The sequence below is a fragment of the Orycteropus afer genome, unplaced genomic scaffold, assembly GCF_000298275.1.
Source record: "Orycteropus afer afer isolate SDZICR_OR568_19922 unplaced genomic scaffold, OryAfe1.0 scaffold00312, whole genome shotgun sequence".
NCBI lineage: Eukaryota > Metazoa > Chordata > Mammalia > Tubulidentata > Orycteropodidae > Orycteropus > Orycteropus afer.
The window spans coordinates 1,507,745-1,532,898 of NW_006921899.1; the positions used below are offsets into that span (position 1 = coordinate 1,507,745).

General features: G+C 43.0%; 1 protein-coding gene across 1 annotated transcript in view; it reads left to right on the forward strand.

Moving 5' to 3' along the window:
• The window catches only part of TNRC6A (trinucleotide repeat containing adaptor 6A), a 240,067-nt gene that overhangs the window by 190,389 nt on the left and 24,524 nt on the right, over positions 1-25,154 (forward strand). Inside the window, exons 5-10 of the mRNA XM_042782427.1 lie at positions 9,224-11,803; positions 13,456-13,632; positions 14,516-14,691; positions 15,821-15,853; positions 17,424-17,504; positions 17,862-17,913. Of these exons, the coding sequence (XP_042638361.1) occupies positions 9,224-11,803; positions 13,456-13,632; positions 14,516-14,691; positions 15,821-15,853; positions 17,424-17,504; positions 17,862-17,913 (3,099 nt within the window). The remainder of the gene's footprint in view (positions 1-9,223; positions 11,804-13,455; positions 13,633-14,515; positions 14,692-15,820; positions 15,854-17,423; positions 17,505-17,861; positions 17,914-25,154) is intronic.

The following is a 25,154-nucleotide window of genomic DNA, read 5'->3' on the forward strand; positions in this document are numbered from 1 at the left end:
ATAATAACCTTACTCTTAGACATTAAGTTGTTCTTATCTGCATTTTTCAGTAGAAGAAACTGAGGCTCCAAGACATTAAATAACTTGCCCGAGATGGCTCCATTACCACTGACTGGCCCTATGGAAATTCCATTCAAACAGACAAACACGTTCTCTGCCTGCCTCAGAATGGCTTTTCTCAGTTCAGTGATGGTTAGGAGGCAGAAAATCAATCTGGGATGTGATCCAAGTTTCTTCGAAGCCCCATTTGTTTCCACATATCTGATAGGTTCTTATAGTTTGTTGGTCTGTCTGTACATCCATCCATTTTTCCAACTACACATGTCAAGCACTTACTGAGGGTATAGTAAAGTGATGAAGAATGACGTTTCTAGAGCCAGATAGACCTGGTTTCTAAATCCCAGTTTCACTGTATACCAGCAGTGTGACTGTGGGCAGCTTCCTTCACTGCTCATGTGTCTGAGTCTCCTCCAAGTCATCCCTGACTGTCCCGGGTAGAGTTAATCAATCACTTTCTACCTCTGTGCTCTCTCATGTATACTGAGAACTGTGCATTGTAATACATTATGGTGTTTCACAGCTTAATAAGTGGCAGAGCCTGGACTTACATCAAGATCTCTGACTCCAAAGCTATGCTCTTAGTGACCATGCTGTGCTTTGGCCGCATACTGGCTGCGGTGGGTAAAGAGGAAGAGGACAGCAGTGTGTGTGTCCTGGCCGTGGCCATTAGAGCAGCCCGGTATTACTGGAAAGGACGCATCCGTAAGTTGTCATACTGAGTTAATGGCTATTCCCTACTCCCCCAAGCCACTTTTGCCTGTGTAAGCTTGGCCTAATTACTTAACTCATCTAACCCTCTTTACTAATCTGTCAGACGTGAATAGTAGTGGTTAGCATATAAGGTTGCTTTGGTTATTAAAGTGTATGAGACATTCAAGTAGCTAGCTTAGTCCCTATTGAACAAATAGGGACACTGGATAGATTGTCTTCCCCTTAACTCTTACAGAAGGACCCGCACTTTCCAGGAAGAATAGTTTGGCTTAGCCATCTTGCATGTGGTCTTGTACAAATGTCAAATAGTAGGTAATTAGCGGTTTGGTTTGAAGTTCATCAGGGAAGTCAAGTTGAAAGCAGAAGCACACTCACGTCAGCATGATGTGAAAATGTGGCTGAATCCTTAGGAGAGATTGATTATACGACAAATGTTTGGGTATCTACTCTGGGCTAAGCAGTGGTGGTATGGTAATTAACAAAATAAGCAGGGAGGTGGGATTGTGTGTTTAGAAAATGATGTGTTGTAGGCTGTGCTTTGTCAGTTTGGTCAGTGTAAAAACAAAGCTGTTTTGAAATGGAAACAGTGGGTGTAAAGAATCTTGTTTCTCAAAAATGAATATGGGTGAAAATAAAACAAAAGTGTTATAGGTGCATATTCAGATGAGAAGGTGTGGGTAGAGGAGGAAGCTGTCAAAAAAGACTAAGAAGGAAAAACACGCTGCCTGCATTTGAAGGGACGTTAGTGTGGCAGTTAGGACAGAGGCCAGCAGGGTTGCCACAATCTACTTGAGGTCTGAAATTAAGTCTGAGGACAACTGGAGAAAGCAGGTGATGAAGGGAAAACATTATGAAGAACCAGATTGGTGCTTTTGTCTTTTTAGAAACGATGTGCGTCCCCACTTGGCAGCATATGTCACTTATTTACATTAAACTCTCTTGCCACAGAGTAGACTGTGGGGAGTCAGCAAATCAGGGAAGGCTTCGCAGAGGCGTCAGGTCCGTCCTGGCTCCTGTTGTGGTTCTTACTTGCCCTCAGGTTGATTCCAACTCATGGTGACCTCTGCTGTGCAGAGTGGAACTGTCCGTAGGACTTTCAGGGCTGTGACCTTTTGGAAGCAGACCACCAGGCCTGTCTTCTGAGGAGCCTCTGGGTGGGTTCAAAGTGCTGCATTCAAACAGCTCAGGGACCTCTGTCTTGACTCCTGAAGCATTGTTACTGATAGTGGTGATGATTTTAGTAGCTAACCTTGGGAATGCTTACTGTGACCCACACACTGTATTAACTCAGTGCATCTTCGTTTTACTGGTGAGAGAATATCACCTTCATTTTAGAGAGTGGGAATTTGAGGACTTAGCATAGTGATTGATGAGAGCAGCGTACTGGATGGGATAACAGTGTGAGTAGCAGCCCAGAAACGCCAACTTTATGTGGTGTGATTACATGTAGTTCAAAATTGCGGAACACAGTCTTAACTGTTTTTATTTTTGTCTATTGGTATTTGCATTTGGCTTTTTTGTTTCCTGAACAGAGTTAATGGAGGAAGTAACTTTAAAGCAAGGAGTGTGATATGTAGAAATTTACTTGGTGTTCATGGTAAAAATGACAAGTGCTGGGTATGGCTCCCTGCCCTCTTATCATGTAGTTCTCGATTATTCAGTGTGGTCAGAGGTGGGAGGAATACTTCAGTGGGATTAGGTGTCTTATAAATCAGGAATCACAAACTAAATGCCTTCTCAGACTAGCAGGTAAGTGAAGTGGAAGATGGAAAGTCATGGGGAAGGCAGTAAATGTGTCTGTCAGGGACCCTGCCTGAGTCCCTGCAGGTCCTTGTTTTGAATTTTGTAGAACCCTCTGCTGGTCAAACTGGACAGCTCTGTGGCTGAGCCACTAGGCTACCAGTGTGGGCCTGCACTTCAGATGCTTACTGATGGCTTTAATTTATACTTTTGACAGCTCTTCTTTGCACTTAACTTGTTAGAGCCCTAAGGGAGCAGGCTCTGCTCCTGCTCAAATAACTTTTGAATTTGGGGGACCCATAGGCCATGTAATGAGGGCTTTTGGTGGACTGAGATGCTTAACAGGACTGGGAGGAGTATTGTTCTTATGGGCCTAAGTGTTCTGTTCCCACTTTTTATCACTCCACTGACATTGTATATTCAGAAAAAGTTACAAGAATAGAACAGGGAGTACCCTTACACCCTCCCCAGATCCAGTAGTTGTTAATGGTTGACTGTAAAGCATCTTTCTCTCTTCTGTATGCGCACACGTGCCCCCATGTGCACACACACGTTCATTACTGTTGTGCCATTTGAAAATTGAGTAGTAAATATCATGACCTTAACCTTTAGTACTTACTCAGGTAATTTTCTAAGAATAAGGGTAGTCACCTATACAGCTACTATACCATTATCACCCCTTACCAAAAGAATATTAACATTGCAACAGTATCTTTAATATGTCATGTTCACATTTCTGCTAGTTGTCCTAAGAATGCCTTTCTGTTTATTTACAGTACAATACCATTTATATAAAATACAAAGCATGCAAAACAACATTATGTATCGCTTGGGGATGAATTCAAATATAGCAAAGATTTGCGTGGCGAGGAGAGGAAAGGAGATGTAATAAGGGAGGAGGTACACAAGAGTTCACTGTATCAGTGATCCGTTTCCTAATGTAGGGGTACATGAATAGTTTTACATTACTCTTTATAACCTTTCCTGTGTTTGAAGTATGTCATCATTTTTTAAAAAAAGAAGCTCAAGGACATTTGGAGTATAATAGTGAATGACCACAACTGGGGCTATTTTAACCAAAAAGAAGAAAGTGTAACTGAAGTTTCTGAAAGTGTTGAAAGATTATAATACTGTCCATCCCTTTGTGTTCTTGACTGTCTTTGCACATCCTTGCTGTCCCATAACTCCCACTTTTTACTTTCAGCCTGCACCTTCCTCTGGACTATAAAAATGTTCTTTGTTTTCTTGAGGCTATTATACTATTTCCTCCCTTTTGCTCAGAATTCTTCAAGGAGTAGTCTGTCTATAATTGTAATCTCGAACACATTACTTCAGTCTTCTATAATCTGACCCCAGCTCACTTGACTGAAAACAGTCTAAGATCTTCTGAATGTCTAACCCAGATTTTTCCGTTTTGATCTTAATAGATAACCTCTGTTTTTTTACTTTTGATCGCTTCCTTCTTCGTGAAGCTCATTCCTTGACCTCTGTGTTACCACATCTCTTTTTTTCCTTGGATTTCTCTGTTCCTCTGTTACGATCTGCGTCATTTTTCTTTAACCAGTTCTCAAGTTCCCCAGGATTTCATCCACTACCTAGGTCTCTTTTTACCATCCTCCCTGGTAGATTTTATTCCCTCCCATGACTTTGTTGCACACCTCCCCCAGTTTTAGGCTGGTGGTGTGTCCCTCAAACTCAACGTGTCCAAATTGAACTCATCTTACCCTCACACCAGTTGCTGCTTTTGCATGCCCTTGCTAAAAAGATTGGCATCTCTGTTCATGCAGTCGCCTACTCAGAACCTTGAAATCGTGCTTGATTCTCCCTTCATCTCTTCCTGGTCCCTGGCTGACCGTGTCTTGCTGCTGTAACTCAGTGTTTCTCAGCTTTCCCCTCTCCTCCCACTGCTGCCACCACTGTCTAGTTGCAGAACTCACCACTTGGCACCTGGTCAACAACAGCAGTCCCATGAATGTACTGTGTGGCTGTCTACCTAACGCCCTCCCCCCACTCACCCCACTTCTCAGATCCGAAGCCGGTCGTGGTTCGAACATTGCATTTGGTTGTGGCATTGCTTTTGTCTTCTGTGGCCTAGAACAAGGCTGCAGCCTGGGAGGTGCAAACAGTGCTGCTTGACTGTTAGCCGAAAGGTCGGCTGTTCAGACCCAGCAGAGGCACCTCAGAAGACAGGCCTGCCGACCTGCTTGGGGTTGCCGTGGACCGGGATCAACTGCAGGACAACTAACAGCAGCGGAGGTCTAGGACAGGTCATTCTGTACCTGTTTTTGCAGCTTTATGGGGACGCAGCCACGCCCATCCATTTGCATACTGTCTCTGGCTGCTTTCTGGCTACCAGCGGAGAATCGAGTGGTTGCCACCGAGCCATTTGGTCTGCAGAGCTGAAACTGTTTCCTGTCTGAACCCTACAGAAAAAAGTTAGCTGCCACCTAAACGACAGACGAAAACACTGACAAAGACGTTTTGACCTTTCTCACTTGGCGTGTTACTTAAAAACTGTGCTTGTAAGGTTTTCTTTCTTTATTCCCAGTGGGCCTGTCTCGAACTTCCTGGAGACGGTGGAAGACTTAAGTACTGGTTACTTCTGAAGCCTTTTCCTTTCTGGTGAGCTTGAAAGCCTTTAAGGCAGAAAGCACGTATTAAACTATCTTACTTGTTACAGCCTATTCGTTTAATAAGAAAAATACGTGACTTTACAGGGATCTAGACTCTTCCTGAATAAATAGTGCTGTTTCTTATAGATGACTTGAATTCCCACCAGTCTTTGCCCTGCCTGGTGTTGACCTTTCTGAGTAGGTGTCCTGTGGCACACTGTTCGTTTTGAGGCGTGGTCCCTAGTTCACTGGTAACTGAGATAGGACACCGATGGCGTTTTGGTTTCAGACATTTCTTCCGTACAGCTCAGCGTTACTTCCCTTACGGCAGTGCAGTGTGTAAAAGTTCCTGCTTTGCGTCTCCTCTCAGTAGCGTTTCACTGCTGCCTCTCTTCCCTGCTAGCACACAGCTTTACACCGTCACTGGTTCTTTCCGTTGCCCGGCAGAGCTTACTGTTCATCTTCTGCCTGATGGTATTTCGCAGATTATCTGTAATGACGGGCTTTGGCTTCGTCGGCTGTAAGGAGGGTCTGTGATTTGGCTTGTTTCTTCCGACTCTGAGACTCTGAGTTCGTCTCTGCCTCTGGGCCTCCTGAGGAGCTCCGCTTCGGTCTTCAGTTAGAATAGCGCGCCCCCCCCAACCGCCACGACCTTCTGATTTTCTTTCTAAATGACAGCCCTTTTCTTAACCTAAAATTAGACTCTTATGATCCATTCTTGATAGCCCAGTTTTTAAAATAGCCTTTTAATATGTTTTGTTGAAAGTATCAAGTAGGTTCCAGATTAAAAATAAATTTCAGCCAATAATTTCTGTCACTACCTCTTCTCTATTTTCCTAAAATACTTGGGGGAGGACAGCAAAAAGGACCACCGCTTCTTGTAAACCAGTCAAGACCAGAATCTGAGAGAAATTTTCACTTTCTTTTCTGACTGATAGAACGATTTGCAAAATGTGTTTTGTTGTTTCTTTGCTGGTTTTTTTTTGTTTGTTTGTTTTGCTTTTGGTGTATTCTGAAACAAAAATTTTCACTTTTTTAGAAGTGATCAAATATTGCATTTCCTTTATGGTTTTGTTCTTTGATTTTATGTATAAAATTCTTACTAATAATTTCCTCTCTCGCTTTTAATGCTTTAATCATTTGAAATTATTAAGGTATTGTCTCAGTTTTAAAAAACATTTGTCAACTGTGATACTCCTTTTCCTCCATGATTTAAAATGCTCACCTTCGGCGTGTACTCAATTCCTGCACTTGGGCCTGTTGCAGGCTTCCTCTTTTGTTCATCAAACACTTTATAGCTGCGATAGTCCCAGTTCGTTGTGCAATGACGCACATTCTTCCCTCCTACCTCTGCCTTGGAGTTTGTTTTGTTTTGTTTTCAGTCTTTCTCCCGTTGGTTTTATGTGAATTTTGACATCACTTTTTATTATGTTACAAACTTTTGATAGCAGATTCTTAAACAAACTTAGAAAAAGTATTATGATATCTTTCTACCTAGGAATAAGCTTCTGTACTTAAGTTGTCTTTTAGTTCTGAAGTAAAATTTAATCCTGGAGGACTCTTAGCTGTTTTTGCTAGCTTCATTCCAAGTAGTTTTTGTGATTTTTATGATTAGGATCCTTTTTTTTTTTTTTTTTTAAATGTGTCTTTTCTAGTGTCTATACCTCTTGTTTCTGGGGAGTCATAGTTCACTGATTAGTCCTTCTAGCCCAGGGTTGAGTAATGGTGTTCTTCCTGCCGGGATGGGAATGCTGCCGACGTGTGTCTGTCATTGCAGAGTTCAAAGCCTTTGCTTTCAACGTGGGCAGCTGATTTTGGCGGCCCAGCCTCCGTGTCTCACTCCCGCCTTGTTTGTGCAGGAGGCCGACACACAGCAGAGCCAGCAGCGGCAGCAGGCGCAGTTTGGCCACATCGGCTCTCTCCTTGATCTGTAGAAAGGGGTGGGCTGGGAGTTGGTGATGTTTTGAATTTGGCTGTGCCCAGGGAGTAATCAAGGAGAAATACTAGGTTTTAGGACATTTACTGAGATGAGGAAAATTGGTAAAGAAATGGTACTTTTCCCCCCTTTTGGAGGAGGAGTTTTTGGGGGTGTAATCCAGGAGCTAGTTTGAAGTATCCAAGTGGCATTTTCAAGTAACTAGGTGGTTATATGATTTCTCATTTTCTTCTTCATGAGGGAGTCATGAAACAGTGAAAAACGTGCTTTGATAGCAGGGCTGAAAGATGATTAGCGTTCATTCAGTAATGATGCAGTCATCCTCACTTCGTTAAGCACCTAGCCCAGGTCAGATGTGATTAAAGCACTTTTATTTATTAATCATTTAAACCTCACATCAACGATCTGAGATAAGTGCTATTAGTAGTTCCACTTTACAGATGGGGAAACTAAGGCACCAAGAGGTTTAGAATCTTGCCTTCGGTCACACACTATTAAATGGTAGGGTGCGTTTTAAACCACGCACTCTCACGGAATCTGTGCTCTTCATCCTACACTAGCTGCTTCTCGTGGAGCGCTGTAACTGTAGCAGGCACTGAGCTAAACACTTTACATGCGATGCTGTGGTGAATGAAACAACCAGGTAAAAGAGTACTAACTGTGTACCCAGATTAGGTCGTATAGCCACTAAATAGGATCCAAACGTGAACCTAGATGTCTCTAGGACTCCAGCCAGGTTCTTCCTACTTTGCATTATTGCCTCTAACAGGTCCTGCTTTTCCCACTTGACTTTCTGCAAGGTAACCCCTGAGCCTCACTTTGCTCCCTTGCACGGGGTGGATAATACCTGTGTGCTGTGATTTCTGGGAGACTCAGTGAGAAGCGTGCCCATGACACAGGGTACTCAGTGCTGACCATTGGTTGGTGTGTTACTGCTTGTGCAGGTGGGGGCACGGCTGCTGGTGTGTTGGTTGGTTTTTTCCCTACTGAGACTGTCTGACATTTTGGTACCCTTTAGTTCATGAGAAGATTCTTCACAGTGGGCACTGGGCCCTGACAGAAGACAAGCTTTGTTCGTCACCTTACAGAAATGGTTCTTAAGCAGTGTGTGGAAGTCAGTAACCAGGGACTTTAAAATGTATATACATCTTCTTTCTCTAGTTCCTTTTTCCTTTCACTCTTTCTGGCTCACCATCTTTGCGTCTTAACAGTAGCGCTTTGAGAGAAAATCACCTAAGTTGGATCTGATTTGCATATGAGTAGTACCCTTATAGTGAGTGAGTTAAGTTTCTTTCCTAAGCCTGCGACCCCTGGAGGTTGATTCTTTAGGTCTGGGACATGACTTGAGCGTGTGTATCATTGAAAAGCCCTGCGTGTTACTCTGATTCCTACAGTAGTGTTGTTATTATTGTTAGGTCCCTTCAGGCCGGTTCCGACTCATAGCAACCCTGCGTACAATAATCGTAATAGTTCTGTAATCTTCAGTATATCAATTAACCATTATTTTCTGTTGTCTCTTAATAAGAATGGCTATAAAGATAAATTTTTATGGGAGGTGGGAGGTACTGAAAATACTCTTATTTATGTGCAGTATTTCACGTGGAATATGGACAGTAATGAAATTGAAATATGCCGGAAAGGCTTTGATGTTCCTGTAGTCTTGTGGCTTCCTAAGGCATTTATGTGAAAAAGCTGTTCTAGGAAAGGAGAGAGGTAAAGAGAGAATGAATAGGTTGATTCCTAATAATAGGTTTGTTCATCCAAGGTTGACCCATTCTGTCACATTCCAAGCCCTTCTTTCCCATATCGAGCCTCGGAGCCTGGGTTCCACTCTCCTAGCCCATTCCTACTGACCCCAGAATTCTTTTACTTGCTGATAAGTTAGCAGTTTGTTCATTCAGCAGATATTTATTGAGGTACTGCTCTGGGCTCTTAGGATAGTGACATGGTCAATGCAGCAAATTCCCTGCTTGTCTGGAGTTACTGGATATGGAAAGTTGGTGGCTGGGGGATACCCAGTGCCCTGTAATCACACTGCCAGTGTTGTATCTTATTACAGTTGAGAAACCACATACATTTATAATCATCATATTTCTTAGGTTTTTAGTGTTGCTGTGAAACGACTAACACTTTAATAAAGTGTTGTACTTCTCCTTCATTCTAGATACAAACCACAGTACTTCTGGATCCCATTATGAAAGTTCCCAGCGTGGACCTGTGTCTTCTGCAAGTGACTCTAGCACAAGTTGTAAGGATGCTCTTGTGAACGACTCTGACCAAGAAGCATGGCCTGTAATCCCTGGCAGTGATCCAGAGCTGGCTTCAGAATGTATGGATGCTGATTCTGCCTCCAGTGCTGAGTCAGAGAGAAACATCACTATCATGGCTTCAGGGAGCACAGGTGGCGAAAAAGACGGGCTTCGGAATAGTACTGGACTCAGTTCCCAAAACAAGTTCGTGGTTGGTAGCAACAGCAATAATGTGGGCCATGGAAGTAGTACTGGGCCTTGGGGTTTCTCCCACGGAGCCATAATAAGCACATGTCAGGTCTCTGTGGATGCTCCTGAAAGCCAATCAGAAAGCAGCAACAATAGAGTGAGTGCTTGGGGCACTGTAAGTTCTTCATCCAATGGAGGGTTAAATCCAAGCACTTTGAATTCAGCTAGCAACCATGGTGCCTGGCCGGTATTAGAGAATAGTGGGCTTGCCCTCAAAGGGCCGGTAGGGAGTGGCAGTTCTGGCATCACTATTCACTGCAGTACCGTGGGCCAGATGCCTAACAATCAGAGTATTAACTCTAACGTGGGCGGTTCTTCTACCCAAGGTACCTGGGGAAGCCTTCAGGAAACCTGTGAATCTGAAGTAAGTGGTACACCGAAGGTTTCATTCAGTGGTCAACCTCAGAATATTACCACTGAAATGACTGGACCAAATAACACTACTAACTTTATGACCTCTAGTTTACCAAACTCCGGTTCAGTACAGAATAATGAACTGCCTAGTAATCCAGGGGCCTGGCGTGTGAGCACAATGAATCATCCTCAGATACAGGCTCCATCAGTTATGAACGGCACTTCCATTTCTCACCTTAGCAATGGAGAGTCAAAAAACGGAGGCTCTTACGGTACTACATGGAGTGCCTATGGTTCTAATTACTCTGGAGACAAATGTTCAGGCTCTAATGGCCAAGCTAATGGTGACACTGTGAATGCAACTCTAATGCAGCCTGGCATAAATGGGCCTATGGGCACTAACTTTCAAGTTAACACAAACAAAGGAGGAGGTGTGTGGGAGTCTGGGGCAGCGAGTTCCCAGAGTGCAGCATGGGGAAGTGGAAATGGTGCAAATTCTGGAGGAAGTCGAAGAGGATGGGGAGCCCCTGCACAAAACACTGGCACTAATGTACCCAGCGTGGAGTGGAACAAACTGCCTAGCAATCAGCATTCCAATGATAGTGCAAACAGCAATGGTAAGAAGTTTACAAATGGATGGAAATCTACTGAGGACGAGGATCAGGGTTCTGCCACATCTCAGACAAATGAGCAAAGCAGTGTGTGGGCCAAAACAGGAGGGACAGCAGAGAGTGAGGGGAGTACAGAAAGCACTGGACGCCTCGAGGAAAAGGTAACAGGGGAGAGTCAGAGCAGAGACAGAAGGAAAATGGATCAGCACACGTTACTCCAAAGCATTGTGAACAGAACTGACTTAGATCCACGTGTCCTGTCCAACTCTGGTTGGGGACAGACTCCTATTAAGCAGAATACTGCCTGGGATACTGAGACATCACCTAGGGGGGAAAGAAAGACTGACAATGGGACAGAGGCCTGGGGAAGCTCTGCAACACAGACTTTTAACTCAGGGGCATGTGTAGATAAGACTAGCCCTAATAGTAACGATACCTCATCTGTATCGGGGTGGGGAGATCCCAAACCTGCTCTAAGGTGGGGAGATTCCAAAGGCTCAAACTGCCAGGGGGGATGGGAAGATGACTCTGCTGCTACAGGAATAGTCAAGAGCAATCAGTGGGGTAACTGCAAAGAAGAGAGGTCTGCGTGGAGTGATTCGCAAAAGAACAAACAGGGATGGGGTGATGGGCAAAAATCAAACCAAGCGTGGTCCACTTCTGCCAGCGATAGCTGGGGAGAAACTTCTAGGAACAACCATTGGGGTGAAGCCAATAAGAAATCCAGCTCAGGAGGTAGTGACAGTGACAGGTCCGTGTCTGGTTGGAATGAACTTGGTAAAACTAGCTCTTTTACTTGGGGAAATAACATAAATCCAAATAATTCATCAGGATGGGATGAGTCTTGTAAAGCTAATCCTGCCCAGGGATGGGGAGAGCCTCCAAAGCCTAATCAGTCTCTGGGCTGGGGAGATTCGTCCAAGCCAGTCAGTTCCCCGGACTGGAACAAGCAACAAGACATTGTTGGATCTTGGGGAATCCCACCAGCTACAGGCAAACCTCCTGGCACGGGCTGGCTGGGGGGGCCTATACCAGCTCCCGCAAAAGAGGAAGAGCCAACAGGCTGGGAGGAGCCGTCCCCGGAATCCATACGTCGCAAAATGGAGATCGACGATGGAACTTCAGCTTGGGGAGACCCAAGCAAATACAACTACAAAAATGTGAACATGTGGAACAAAAACATCCCGAACGGCAGCAACCGTTCTGACCAGCAAGCGCAGGTCCATCAGCTGCTGCCGCCGGCAAGTGCCGTCGCAAACAAAGAGGCAGGCGGTGGCTCCGGTGAGTTTGCGTTGTTTGGAGTCGGATGGTGCATGTTTCTTAGTTCTGAATCATGCCATTACTGTGTGGGTTTATTTCTTAAGTATCTGTTGTTGTTGTTAATGTGCCATCGAGTCGGACCTGACTCATAGCAACCCCTCCTTGGGTTTCCGAGGCGGTATCACTACGGAAGTAGATTGCCCAACCTTCTTAAGTATCTTAAGTACCCACTAAACCCACTGCCGTGGTTGATTCCAACTCACAGCGCCCCTAGACGACAGAGTGGAACTGCCCCATGGGGTTTCCAAGGCTGTCATCTTTACAGAAACAGACTGCCTCATCTTTCTCCTGCAGAGCAGCTGGTGGGTTTGAACCGCTGACCTTTGCTTCGCAGCCAAGCACTTTAACCACTGCACAACCAGGGCTTCTTATATCTAAGTACAGTAGTCTAAATACTAGGAACTGTATTTGGCCTTAAGGAGCCCTAGTGGCACACTGGTTAAGCACTTGGCTGCTAACTAAAAGGTCAGTGGTTCAAACCCAGTAGCAACTGTGCAGGAGAAAAGAGCTGCTGATCTGGCCCTGTAAAGTTTACAGCATAGGCAACTCTGTGGGCAGTTGGTCCTCGGGCTCACTATGAGTTGGAATCAACTCAGTGGCACACGAGAGCATATTTGCCCTTGAAGGGATCTACTTCTATAGGCATGAAATATATGTCTCCTAGTTACAGCCTCTGTGTGTGTGTCCGTCACACCTTTGGCAATACCTTGCGAGTATATCCCCATCTTCCTCTCTTAGGACAAGGATCTGACTCCTGTCTGTTCCTGTCATCTTGACAATGACATTTTCTTTAAGCATGTCATTGGAATGCATTATCTTTGTTAATTGAGATTTTATTAATAATCATTGCCTTGGACATGGAGAGAGGAGTGTTTTTGTGAGCTAAGCTTTCGGGACCTAATTTTTAAAAATCTGAGGATAGTTTATTGTGTTAATGTAGGTTTAATTTATAGAAGAAACAAGTATGTCTCTAAGGGAAAGCCCGTTTATTTGGTTCTTGTAAACAGTATTTATTTATGGCTTTGATTTTCTTTTCTTTGCACAACCTAGTAATTTAGATTTTAAAAGAAACAATGTTCAGCATGTATAAAATAGAAGAGTAGGGTGTGTAGCTGTTGTTAGTCTTATAGTTAGTTTTTCCAGTAAGGGATGTTGAAAGATTACACTTTTGGTAAAAATCTTACACACAAACACATACACACACACACACACACACATATACACAATTTACCCAGCTTGATCACCTTTAATTTACTAGATTTGGCTTAGAATGACTTGCCTATTTCCAAGACTTAAATTCATCCTCAAACGAGGATGATTTGCCATAATTAAAATTATTCACAAGAATCTGTTCTAGGCCCAGAGGGCAATTATGAAAGAAAAGGTAAAAATGAAAAAGAAAAAGAAAAGTCACAGCATATAGTTAGGTTGTAATAATGGGAAATCATTTGTCTTCTTTACCTGAAACAGACGCCATCATTTTGCCCGTCACAGTGTTATTCAGTGCATAAACATGAAATTCTTCATCCTTTGTTCAAGTGTTCTTTATTGCCCCTGTTCCACTGTACCTCTCTGCCATATGCTGATGACTTCTTTTCCTACACTTTCTAAAGGCTGGGGTGAGCCCTGGGGGGAGCCATCTACTCCAGCCACAACTGTGGATAATGGTACTTCAGCATGGGGTAAACCCATAGACAGTGGTCCCAGCTGGGGGGAACCCATTACTGCGGCATCCAACACATCCACATGGGGCTCCAGCTCTGTTGGCCCACAAGCATTAAGCAAGTCTGGTAAGTTACTGATAATCCCTAGTAGCTATTTGTAGCGCTGGGGATCACTCATTGCTTATGATTTTGAAATACTGTTTCTGTCTTGGTAACGTATCCAGCTAATACATACACCATACTAGATGCCATTTCGAATTTGGCATTTGGGATTTGTAGCAGTTTGCTCATTCCTCTTTCTGAATTTTTCTGTCTTTACTCTTTTTTCTTAGGGAACTGTAACTATTAATGATTTGAATATATTTTATCAAATCTAAATTGTACTCTAACAAATTAAATTGTCCAGAAGGAGTCTAGTAACTTTCATGCCATCCAGCCTGAGAGCTGAATAGCATAGCCGTGGGGATAAGTCTCAGACTGTCAGGTTCCAGATGATTCCCTGGAAAGTATACGGAAGATCAGACATAGCTCGGAAGGGACCCTGCCCTTCAAATCCCCGTATTTTGTCGCTGTCTTAGAGGTTGTGTACAGGATAACACCTGGGAATCCTGCAGATCAGGTGTGGAAATAAGGTGCTTTCTGGTTGTGATTTCCAATGCCCTTTGGCCATCACCTTGAAAATATATGTCAAAATTAATTCTCTTAAATTTCATCCATCCTCTTTGCCCTGTATGTTATTATGCAGAGTGTAAGTGGGTAAAAACAAGAATGCCACCATTGTCCTTGTTCAGGATCCCTCTAGAACAGGTTTTCTTGAAATTATTAGTGAAAATAAATTCTTGTTTAATGAAACTTTAAGCTTAGTATAATACATTCATTCTAGGTTTAGGAAAAGAAAAGTGACATTTTTCTTTTCTTTTCTAAGTACCTACCCCTTTGCAGTTCTTTCATGCAGAAAGAGTTGCTTTATTAAAGCATGTTGCTCTTTGTGTCATAAATTTATAAACAGGGCCAAAATCTATGCAAGATGGCTGGTGTGGTGATGATGCGCCATTGCCTGGAAATCGCCCCACTGGCTGGGAAGAGGAAGAGGATGTAGAGATTGGAATGTGGAATAGTAATTCATCTCAAGAGCTAAACTCATCTTTAAATTGGCCGCCATATACAAAGAAAATGTCATCGAAGGTAAACATTTCAAGGGCAAGGTCCTTGAAGCTTTAAATTCCAAAGGTAGTTTACCCACAGAAAATTAATACTCTGCCTGCCCATTTATGGCAGTCAGTACAGTCCAGGCAGTCCCCAACTTAGGCGTAGCTTCTCGTATGGGCAGCCACCTAGCAAAACCGAAGACCACAGGAACTTCCTTTCTCCCCACTGCTACAGCTTGGGATTTCTCTCCTCCTCCCCCTCCACCAGTGCTGCCTGAGACAGCCACTCACCCCAGGGTGGTGCCTGCAGTGGTGAGGAAGAAGAGAAGGGCAAATCTCCACGGTGCCTCCTTCCATCCCATTGCCAGTTCATCTCCCATTCCGCCTCCTCACCTGCAGTCCCTGGCCCCCCTTACCCAGAGTCACCATCCTCCTCGTTCATCCCCACCTCCGGCCCTCCCCCACCCTAAAGGTCCTGTGACGGAAATCCCTAGATTGGCTGAATTTTATTTTGCTTCGATACGTGGACAAATCTTATTCCCAAACCTGGCTGCCTGTGAGAACACATCCCAGGCTACTGAAGTTGTGGAGACTGGACCCAGCCTCTTGTTCTGAACCAGCTCCCTGACGTTTCTCACGCAGAGCCAGCTTTGGGAACTCGTAATCCAGAGCACTGACCCCTAAGAGGTGCTGTTGAGGGCCCATGTCAGAGTCTCCTGGAGACCATTTGTTAAAATATGTGGCCAGTTTCCCAGGTGATTCTCATATGCCCCTCCTCACCCTGGTTGTGAGTGTTGACTTTTTAAGGAACCTTAGAGGTCAAATACCCACTATGTAGCTGCTCAGCTGACTGCCAAGGTTCCTCCCCTTTAATCCTGGGATTCTAAGTCTAGGACTTGCCATTCTCATTATTTATTTTTCATTTGGCCAAATTTGCCTGCTGCCTTGCCTTATAGCTTATGAGACGCTTTTACCTGTTTTACGTATCATTTGATCCTTCTGAGAGGATGCCGATGAGGAGGTTGAGACTGGAAAGGATGGTGACTTGCCCACAGTTACATAGCTAGTAAGTGGCAGAGCAGGCACTTAAGTTTAGGTCTTCCAATTCCAACCCTGTGTTCTTCCCACTGGACCATGCTGTTTTGTGACTTTGTCTTTCCTTACAGGGTCTGAGTGGCAAAAAAAGGAGAAGGGAAAGGGTGTGTAGCCTTTTTACTCTATCTCCTTTGTTTCTACTAGTAAAAATCTTTAGAAAGCAACTGCAAACATTTATTTAGCCTCTGCTGTGTGCCAGGTACTGTGCTTGGTGCTGGGGATTCAAAAACACTAAGATAAGAGCTGTCCCTTCACGGAGCTCGCAGTCTAGTATGGGGGCATTAGGAGAGCTTCGTAAGAATGTCAGCCTAAATTTGGAAGATGCCTGGGGGTGGTATGTGTTAAAAAGAGAGTAGCCCAGTGTGACTAAAATGTAGACTCTCTAGAAAGAAGCAGTGAGGAATGTGGCTCTATGCTTGGACAAGGGGCAGATTGTAAAATGCCTTCACTACCATTCCAAAGATTTTGAACTTTATTTTGTATAAAATATGGAGCCATTGAAATTAAGCAGCAGGAGACATTAGTTTCTGTTTTGATTTGTTTTTTATTTTTAAGAAGTTTTTAAAGTAAACTAAGCAGTGAGACTGTGAAAGATAAATTGAAGTGAGGAGAGAGCAGTGTTAGGTGTCTCAGTAAGGAAGCTTCCGTATGGATTGGGATTAGAAATGAGGGCCTGAAGGGGAAACAGTGAATGTACTCTGGAGGGGACTTGCTAGAGGGACATTTCAGAACAGAAGGGACAGAAGGACTGGTAACTAGTTAAGACGTGGGAGCGGGGTGAAAGAGAAAGGATTCAAAGATGCCTTCAGGAACCTGAAAGAGTTAGGGGCTTGCTTCAGAGACATGCATTTAGGGGGTAGACTGTGAAGCTGTGTTCTATTCCACAGTCAGAAGGAACAGGCATCAGCAGTGGGAGACACAGGCTGAGAATGGCCCTAATGTCTTCACATAAATGGGAGACCTGGGTCCTGACGGCTGACAAGCCTCCCTGTCCACCAGGCTGCTAATCAAAGACCCTTCATTCTCTCGATGCATGTCTCAGGGTCCTTCCTGTCCTGCCTACACCCCAGCCAGCCACAGGAAGTCAGCACTCCTGGGAGGAATCCCAGCTCTGGCTACTGCTGGGGATATCATGTTCTTGGCAACAGGAATTGGAAATGTAAAGTAATTTTCATATACAAATACTGGTGGTTTTTCAGTACAGTACATACAGCATAATTTAACTGGGGGTTAGTTTCTTTGGACTAACCTGATAACCTGAATACCGTTTATACTTTGTTCTGGCGTGAAATTTTAAAAAATCCAAATTATAAATAATGTTTTAGAACACAGTCGGTTTGTAACTTTGGAGCTGCCTGTCAGTCAGTCCTCATTGTCAGCGGCCCTTTCTCCTCATGGGGTCGTTCAGGCCCTTTGCGTTTGCCTTCTCCTTCTGACTGCCTCGCCTTTAGAGACGTCTCTGTACATTACAGCTATACCAGAGGACTGGAGCAAAGGAAGTCGAAAATCAAATAAGTTGATTTTTAATTGTTACAACTGATAAAAGTTGATTGGAGGAGAAATTATTAACTAAAAACGAGAGTTGGGAATTGTCTTGAAGTTTTATTAATCCATCACTCTACCCAAATAAATGGAGATGGCCATGGCATCTTTTCTACTCTTTATCTTATAAAGGGAATGATGAAAGGTGGAAACAAACAAGAAGAAACGTGGATCAATCCGTTTGTTAAACAGTTTTCAAATATCAATTTTTCGGTAAGCGTGTTTTACTAACAGTCTTCCCCTTTATCCCCTTTTTAATAGTGGTCCATATATTTTCCTTAATACCATTTTTTTTTGTTTTGTTTTCTTAACAAATTATTCTTTAAGTATTTGTGAATGTTCTTGAAGTTAGAATAAAACTGGCCTTCAAGCCTTCTTTATTTTTATGGTTTGGAAGTCACATAGCTGAAAACATTGATCGTAATGTGTTTTTGTTAAGTCTTTTTTTAATGTTTGGAAATGGAAAAGAAAGCTGTATCATTTACTTGATTTCATATATAATGAGACACAGTTCTTTATCTGTCTTCATTGTTAAATTAAGATCTGCTAACATGCTTTTTGTTACTTCAGAGAGACTCACCAGAAGAAAATGTACAGAGCAATAAGATGGACCTTTCTGGAGGTAAGAGGAAAAAAATTAAATCAGCTCAAGTTTACATTCACCAATGATAGACAAGCTGGTATCAGTGACGTTCTCCTACTAAAAAAGACACCCAGACCAGGAGAAAGGAGATGTGGGCTCCTATTGGAATATCCCTGTGCTCTCCAGCATCCATTAAAATGGGCTGGTTCACACGGGTGATGTAAAATAAATAAATGAATGAGGTAATATGCCTTTTAAACTGCAAATCACTGTGAAAAGCTAAGGTGTTGGTGATGCTGGTCTGTAACCCACCCACTGTCATTGAGTTTATTCCAATTCATAGCGACCCCCATTGGGTTTCCTAGGCAGTAAATCTTGATGGAAGTAGATTACCCCATCTTCCTTCCGTGGAACAGCTGATGGGTTTGAACCACCAGCCTTCTGGTTAACAGTCAAATGCCTTAGGCACTGCACCACCAGAGCTCCTTATTTTTTAGTCTGTAGTTATCTTAGATGTAGTCATGTTGAGAGTATGTTATCCAGGTTGGGAGCTACGGTCTTCTTGGTTCAGGGAACAGCATGTTCAAAGGCCCAGAAACATGATAAGGCATCTAAAACCACGCTGGAGAAATTGCAAGTGGTTCCATATAATAGTACCAAAAAATGCAAAATAGGGTGAGGGAATCAGGATTAATGATAAAGGGAAGGTGAAGAGGCTGGAAGAGGCTGGAAAACTAGGTACATTTTAAATCATGAGGTGGTTAGGGGTGTGAACTTTATTCTGAAAGTAAGGGGAAGACATTAAAGAATTTTAAATGGAGGAATGACAATTTGGATTTATGTTTAAGAAAAATATTTTTTACTATAGATTGAAAATACCTTAGAAGAAAAAACATTGGCAGAGGAAAGACAAAAGGAGACGGAGAATAGCAAAGCCAAGTAGAGATTTGTTGCCTTAGCCAATGAGAAGTTTCAGAGCCCCGAAGTAAGACAATAGACAGGAGAACCTAATCCACTGGAGATAAAGACGTTAGAATCAACAGAAAGTGATCACTGGTTTGAACCAATTTGTTATGAGGGTGATGAAAGGTGATTCCTAGCTTGCTTGTCCACCAGTCATCTGTCAGTTTCCTAGACTGTGGTGGCTTAAGTGTTACTGTGATGCTAGAAGCTATGCCACAGGTCTTTCAACTACCAGCAGGGTGAACCGTGGTGGAGAGGTTTCAGCAAAGCTTCCAGATTAAGATAGACTAGGGAAAAAATATGGCCGGGTCCACTCCTGAAAAAACTGATCACTGAAAAACTTAAGAATCTCAGGGAGACATTGTCTGGTACAATGTCAGAAGATGAGCCCCTCAGGTTGGAAGGCACTCATAATACAACTGGGAAGAGCTGCTTCCTCACAGTAGAGTCGACCTCAGTGACATGGATGGAGTAACGCTTGCTTGACCTTCATTTGCTGATGTGACACGACTCAAAATGAGAAGAAACAGCTGTAGACATCCATTAATAATCGAAACTTGGAATGTACAGAAGTATGAATCTAGGAAAATTGGAAGTTGTAAAAAATGAAATGGAATGTATAGAGATCCATATCCTAGGCATTAGTGAGCTGAGACTGATATTGGCCATTTTGAGTCAGATAATCCTATGGTCTACTATGTCAAGAATGACCATTTTGAAGAGGAATGGATCACATTCATCATCAAAAAGAACATTTCAAGATCTGTCCTGATGTATAGTGCTGTTAGTGATAAGGTAGTATTGGTATACCTACAAGGAAGAGCTGCTGACAGGACTATTTATGCCTGAGCTGTTTAAGCCAAAGGTGAAGAAATTAAAGATTTTCACTCTTCAGTCTGATATTGAACAAACATGCAATCAAGTTGTATTGATAATTACTGGTGGTTGGAATGCAAAAATTGGAAACAAAGAAGCAGCATTGTTAGTTGGAAAATATGGCCTTGGTGATAGAAATGACGCTGGAGATTGTGTGATAGAGTTTTGCAAGACTGACAATGACTTATTCATTGCAAATACCTGTTTTCAACAATATAAGCAGGAACCTTACACGTGGACCTCACCAGATAGAATACACAGGAATCAAATTGACACATCTGTGGAAAGAGGCATTGGAGAAGCTCAATATCATCAGTCAGAAGGCGGCCAGGGGCCGACTGGCCGACTGTTGAAGAGACCATCAGTTGCTTATATATGACTCTTAATTTGATGCTGAAGAAAATTAAAACAAGTTCATGAGAGCCAAAATATGAGTATGTCACACCTGAATTTAGAGACCATCTGAAGAATAGATTTGACATACTAAATGCCAACAACCAAAGCCAGACAAGTTGTGGAATGACATCAAGAACTTCATACATTAAGAAAGCAAAAGGTCATTAAAAAGCAGGGAAGGAAGAAAAGACCAAAATGGATGTCAGAAGAGATTCTGAAATTTGATCTTCTGAGGAGAATAGCTAAAGTGAGTGGAAGAAATGATGAAGTAAAAGAGCTAAACAGAAGATTTCAAAGGGTAGCTCAAGAAGACAAAGTACTACAATGAAATATTTAAAGACCTGGAGTTAGAAAATCAAAAGGGAAGAACACACTCGGCATTTCTCAAGCTAAACTAAAGAAAAAAATTCAGTCTGAGTTGCAATATTGAAGGACTTTAGGCGAAAATATTGAACACTGCAGGAAGCATCAAAAGAAGATGGAAGGAATATGCAGAGTCACTGTAATGTTCAACCATTTCAGGAGGTAGTATATGACCACGAGCCAATGGTATTGAAGGAAAAAGTCCAAGCACTGAAGGTATTAGTGAAAAACAAGCCTCCAGGAATTGACGGAATACCCATTGAGATGTTTCAGCAAATGGATGCAGCACTGGAGGTGCTAACTTGCCAAGAAATTGAGAAGACAGCTCCCTGGCCACCAGACTGGAAGAGATCTATGTTTATACTTATTCCAAAGAAGGGTGATCTGACAGAATGAGGAAATTATCAAATAGTATAATTAATATCACACATAAGTAAAGTTTTGCTGAAGATAATGCAAATACGGTTGTACCAGTATATTGACAGGGAACTGCCAGAATTCAAGCTGGATTCAGAAGAGGGTATGGAACGAGGAGTAGTATCATTGCTGATAATCAGATAGATCATGACTAAAAGCAAAGAATTCAGAAAGATAATTTACCTGTATTTTATTGACTATGCAAAGGCATTTGACTGTGTAGGTCATAACAAATTATGGATAACATTGCAAAGAATAAGAATGCCAGAGCACTTAAATTTGTTCCTGAGGAATCTGTACATAGACCAAGAGACAGTTATTCAAGCAAAGCAAGGGGATACTTCATGGTTTAACATCAGGAAGGACATGTGTCAGTGTTGTATCCTTTCACCATACTTATTCAGTCTGTATGCCAAGCAAATAATCTGAGAAGCTGGACTATATGAAGAAGAACGTGGCATCAGGATTCCAGGAAAACTCATTAACAACCTGCAATATGCAGATGACACAACTTGCTTACTGAAAGTGAAGATGATTTGAAGCACTTACTGATGAAGATCAAGGACTGTAACCTTCAGTATGGATTACACCTCAACATGAAAAAAAAAAAAAAAACTCAAAACCAGGCCAATAAGCAACATCATGATAAATGGAGAAAAGATTGAAGTTGTCAGGGATTTCATTTTATTTGGATGCACAATCAACCCCATGGAAGCAGCAGTCAAGAAATCAAACTACCTATTGCACTGGACAGATCTGCTACAAAAGACTTTCTGAAAGTGTAAAAGAGCAAAGATGTGTTGTTACTTTTGAAGACCAAGGTACACATGACCCAAGCCATAGTATCTTCTATAGCCTCATTTGCATGTGAGAGCTGGACAGTAAATAAGGAAGACCGCAGGAGAATTGATACATTTGAGTTGTGGTGTTGGCAAAAAGTGTTGAATGTACTGTGAACTGCTGGGAGACAAAAAAAAATCTGTCTTGGAAGGAGTATAGCCAGAATGCTCCATAGACATGAGAATGCCAGATTCTGTCTCATGGACTTTGGTTGTGTTGTCAGAAGGAGAGGGTACCGTGCCTGGTAAAGTAGTGGGTCAGTGGAAAAGGAGATGGTCCTCAGTGAGATGGATGACACAGTGGCTGGGGTGACGGGCTCAAGCACAGCAACAAACGTGAAGACGGTGCAGGACCAGACAGTAGTTCGTTCTGTAGCACACAGGGTTGCTGTGAGGCGGAACCGACTCGACGCACCTAACAGAAGCTTTTTGGCCTGGGTGGTTTAATAGGTGGCAATGCTATTGCATTAGTCTGAGTCATTTTAGGAGAGAGAAACTACACAATAATTTGAACAGAGAAAGCTTAATGTATGAAGAATTATTAACTAAACAGGGAATTAGAATAATTAGTCAGGATTGGCTTGTGATAGAACAAATACATGATTAGTAGATACAAGGAGAAGTCACTCACCCTAGGATTGAAAGACCACATCCAGTGAAGAGTGTTCGCTCCACCCCCAAAGAAATAGTCCTGGCTCAGTGTGGGCAGAGAAGTTGCTGTAGCAGCATGCCAGTGGAATTGTGATAAACCCACCCTGTAGGATACTGATGAAAACAGTTTACGGGTTGATATCTCACTAGAGGCACTCCGCTACAAACCCAGGGGTTGCTGACGGAAGCAGCTGGTCCCTGGGTGTGGCTGGTGTTGGAAAAGCCACCTGTGCTGCATGAGGGAATGTGCAGGAACTAGGAAACAACCAGCCACTCCTCGGAAGGAAGATGGGGCAATCTACGTCCATAGTGATACTGCCTCGGAAACCCAAGGAGGGGTCACTATGAGTCGGGTCTGACTTGATGGCACATAACAACAACAACAACAGGAAACAACACTCTTTTTCTTCCACAGTGTCTCTAGTACCCTCTTCTGACAAAGTTTCCATGCCAGCTGGTAGAAAAATATTGGAAGGACCCAGATCTGTTTTCACAGAGCAGTTAGGGTGACTTGGGAGCAGAGAGACAATAAATCAGTATGGGCCCAGTTCACTTCATCCCTTTGACTACTCAGCTTCCATTTGCACCCTTCCACACACATTTATAGTCATCAATAAGTGTTGGCTAGACATTTTCAGCTGATAGATTATAAGACCAGTTAATTCCACAGGCACAAGCCCCATGTTGCACTTCCTTTGCTGTGAAATGAATTCCTGAGTTAGGCACAGTGCTGTAAGATGTATGAAGACAGTAGATAAGGCAAGGATTGGAGGCCTGGCCAGAGCTTTACTGTCAGGGAAGACAAGTCCATATCCAGAACACCTGTCTGTTCCTGTGAGGACAAACCTCTGTCTCCTCTGTGGCTCACTGAGAAGTTGCCGAGGTGCTGTGCTAGTGGCCCTTGCTGTAATTCTGTCCTTTAGGTCTCTGGGCAAAGCCGTTTGTGGGGAGTCGTCTCACTAGAGGCACTCTTCTACCAAACTGCTTGGAGGTGTGAGAGAATGCTGCAAAAAGCTCCTGGCCACTGAGTGCTGCTGGCTGCTGTGGGCTGCCGGAGCTGGACACTGGAGGAGCTGTGGGTGCTGCCCAGAGCCTGACGAGCGAACACAGTGAGACCAGGAAGCAAAACCTGTTTCTTTTTCACTCTCCAGAGTCCTATACTGACAGAGCCTCAGTGCTAGCTGACAAAGGAAAAAACACATAAAGAGCCCAGATCTGTTTTCACCGAGCAGTCAGAAAGGGTGAATTTGGAGCTGAGAGACAGTAAGTCAGTAACTGACCCAGCCATTATTGAGATAAGAAATATAGTAGAAAAAGCAGATTTGATAGGCAGCATACTGAGTGTGGAATTGCTGTGCAGACTAGATGATGATATTGAGTAGACAGAAAATCTGGATATGAAAGTCAGGAGAGAGAGGGCTGGAGATGATAAGTTTGTAACTAATTAGACACGGATACTAGTAAAAGCGGGAGCTCTGGTAGCATAGTGGCTAAGTCACTTGCCTGCTAACCAGACGGCTGGCGGTTCAAACCCACCAGCCACTCCTCGGAAGGAAGGTTGGGCAATCCTACTTCCGTAGTGATACTGCCTCGGAAACCCAAGGAGGGGTCGCTATGAGTCGGGGCCGACTCGACAGCACATAACAACAACAACAACAACAACTAGTAAAAGCCACAGGAATGGTTTCACCAGAGAGAGTTGCAGAGTAATAAAGACAGAATCCTGGGCAACAATGTCATCTAACCCTTTCATGACAGAATTATTTTCTGTTATGAATTTTTTTTATATAATAATCATATTTTCAGTAATGGAAGTCATGCTGAAATTAAGGGAAAAAATTTTGAGGTAGTAATAGATTTTGATGTAAGTATGTGGGACACATATGTCCTAAGTGGACTGTGGTGGTAGGATTTGTGGAGTGAGGCACATTTCTTCAGATTCACACAGTTACCACCAAAGCAGTAGCACATTCCACAACTGGGATGGCAGTGTCCCAGGAAACCTGAGAGGCTGAAAATGTTGGCGAGTGATATATGTCCCACAGGTCATGAAAGAGGCTAAGGAAAGATTGTGGGAAATGGGGACAAATTACAGTAGGGTGATTTTGCAGAAGCCAAGTGAACATAGAATTTTAGAGAATGATTGTCAGAAAATGAATTTGACTCTAGGGGAAGAGGGTAATTTTAGCTTTAACTTTAGTTACTGGTAACTTTAGCTAAGGGCCTCATAAATGGACTGGTAGGATAAGGAAGATTGCCACATTTGGCACTCTGAAAGTCTCCAACAGGATGCAGAAGTATTGGGGGGCATTTCTGAAGACGATAACATGCTACTCCTTTTTAAAAAAGATTTTTTTTTTTTTAATTGTGATTTGGGTGAAGATTTATAGAGCAAATTCACTTTCCATACAGCAGTTCACATATACTTTGTCTTTAAAAAGATTCTTGTAGAGTAGGCAAAAATAAGAAGGACCAGGTTAGAGACACTTGGGAGGAAAAAGAGTTGACTGCATTTGGTTAGAGGATGGGATGAGGAAATTGAGGGTGTTCAAGATGGCTAGCTTGGGGGTATCAGTGAGTCATGATGCATTTAATAGGGAGAGAAAACAGAGGAGGTTGTTGCAAAGGGTTGTTGATGTTCGTGAAAGGGCTTTTATAAATGCTGAAAAATAGCTTATTCAGATATCTACCCTATATAGGTATAGTAGCACTGCAGACAACTAAAGGCATGTGAAAAATGTATCTATTTTAGAACATGTTCCTTTGTTTGGGGGG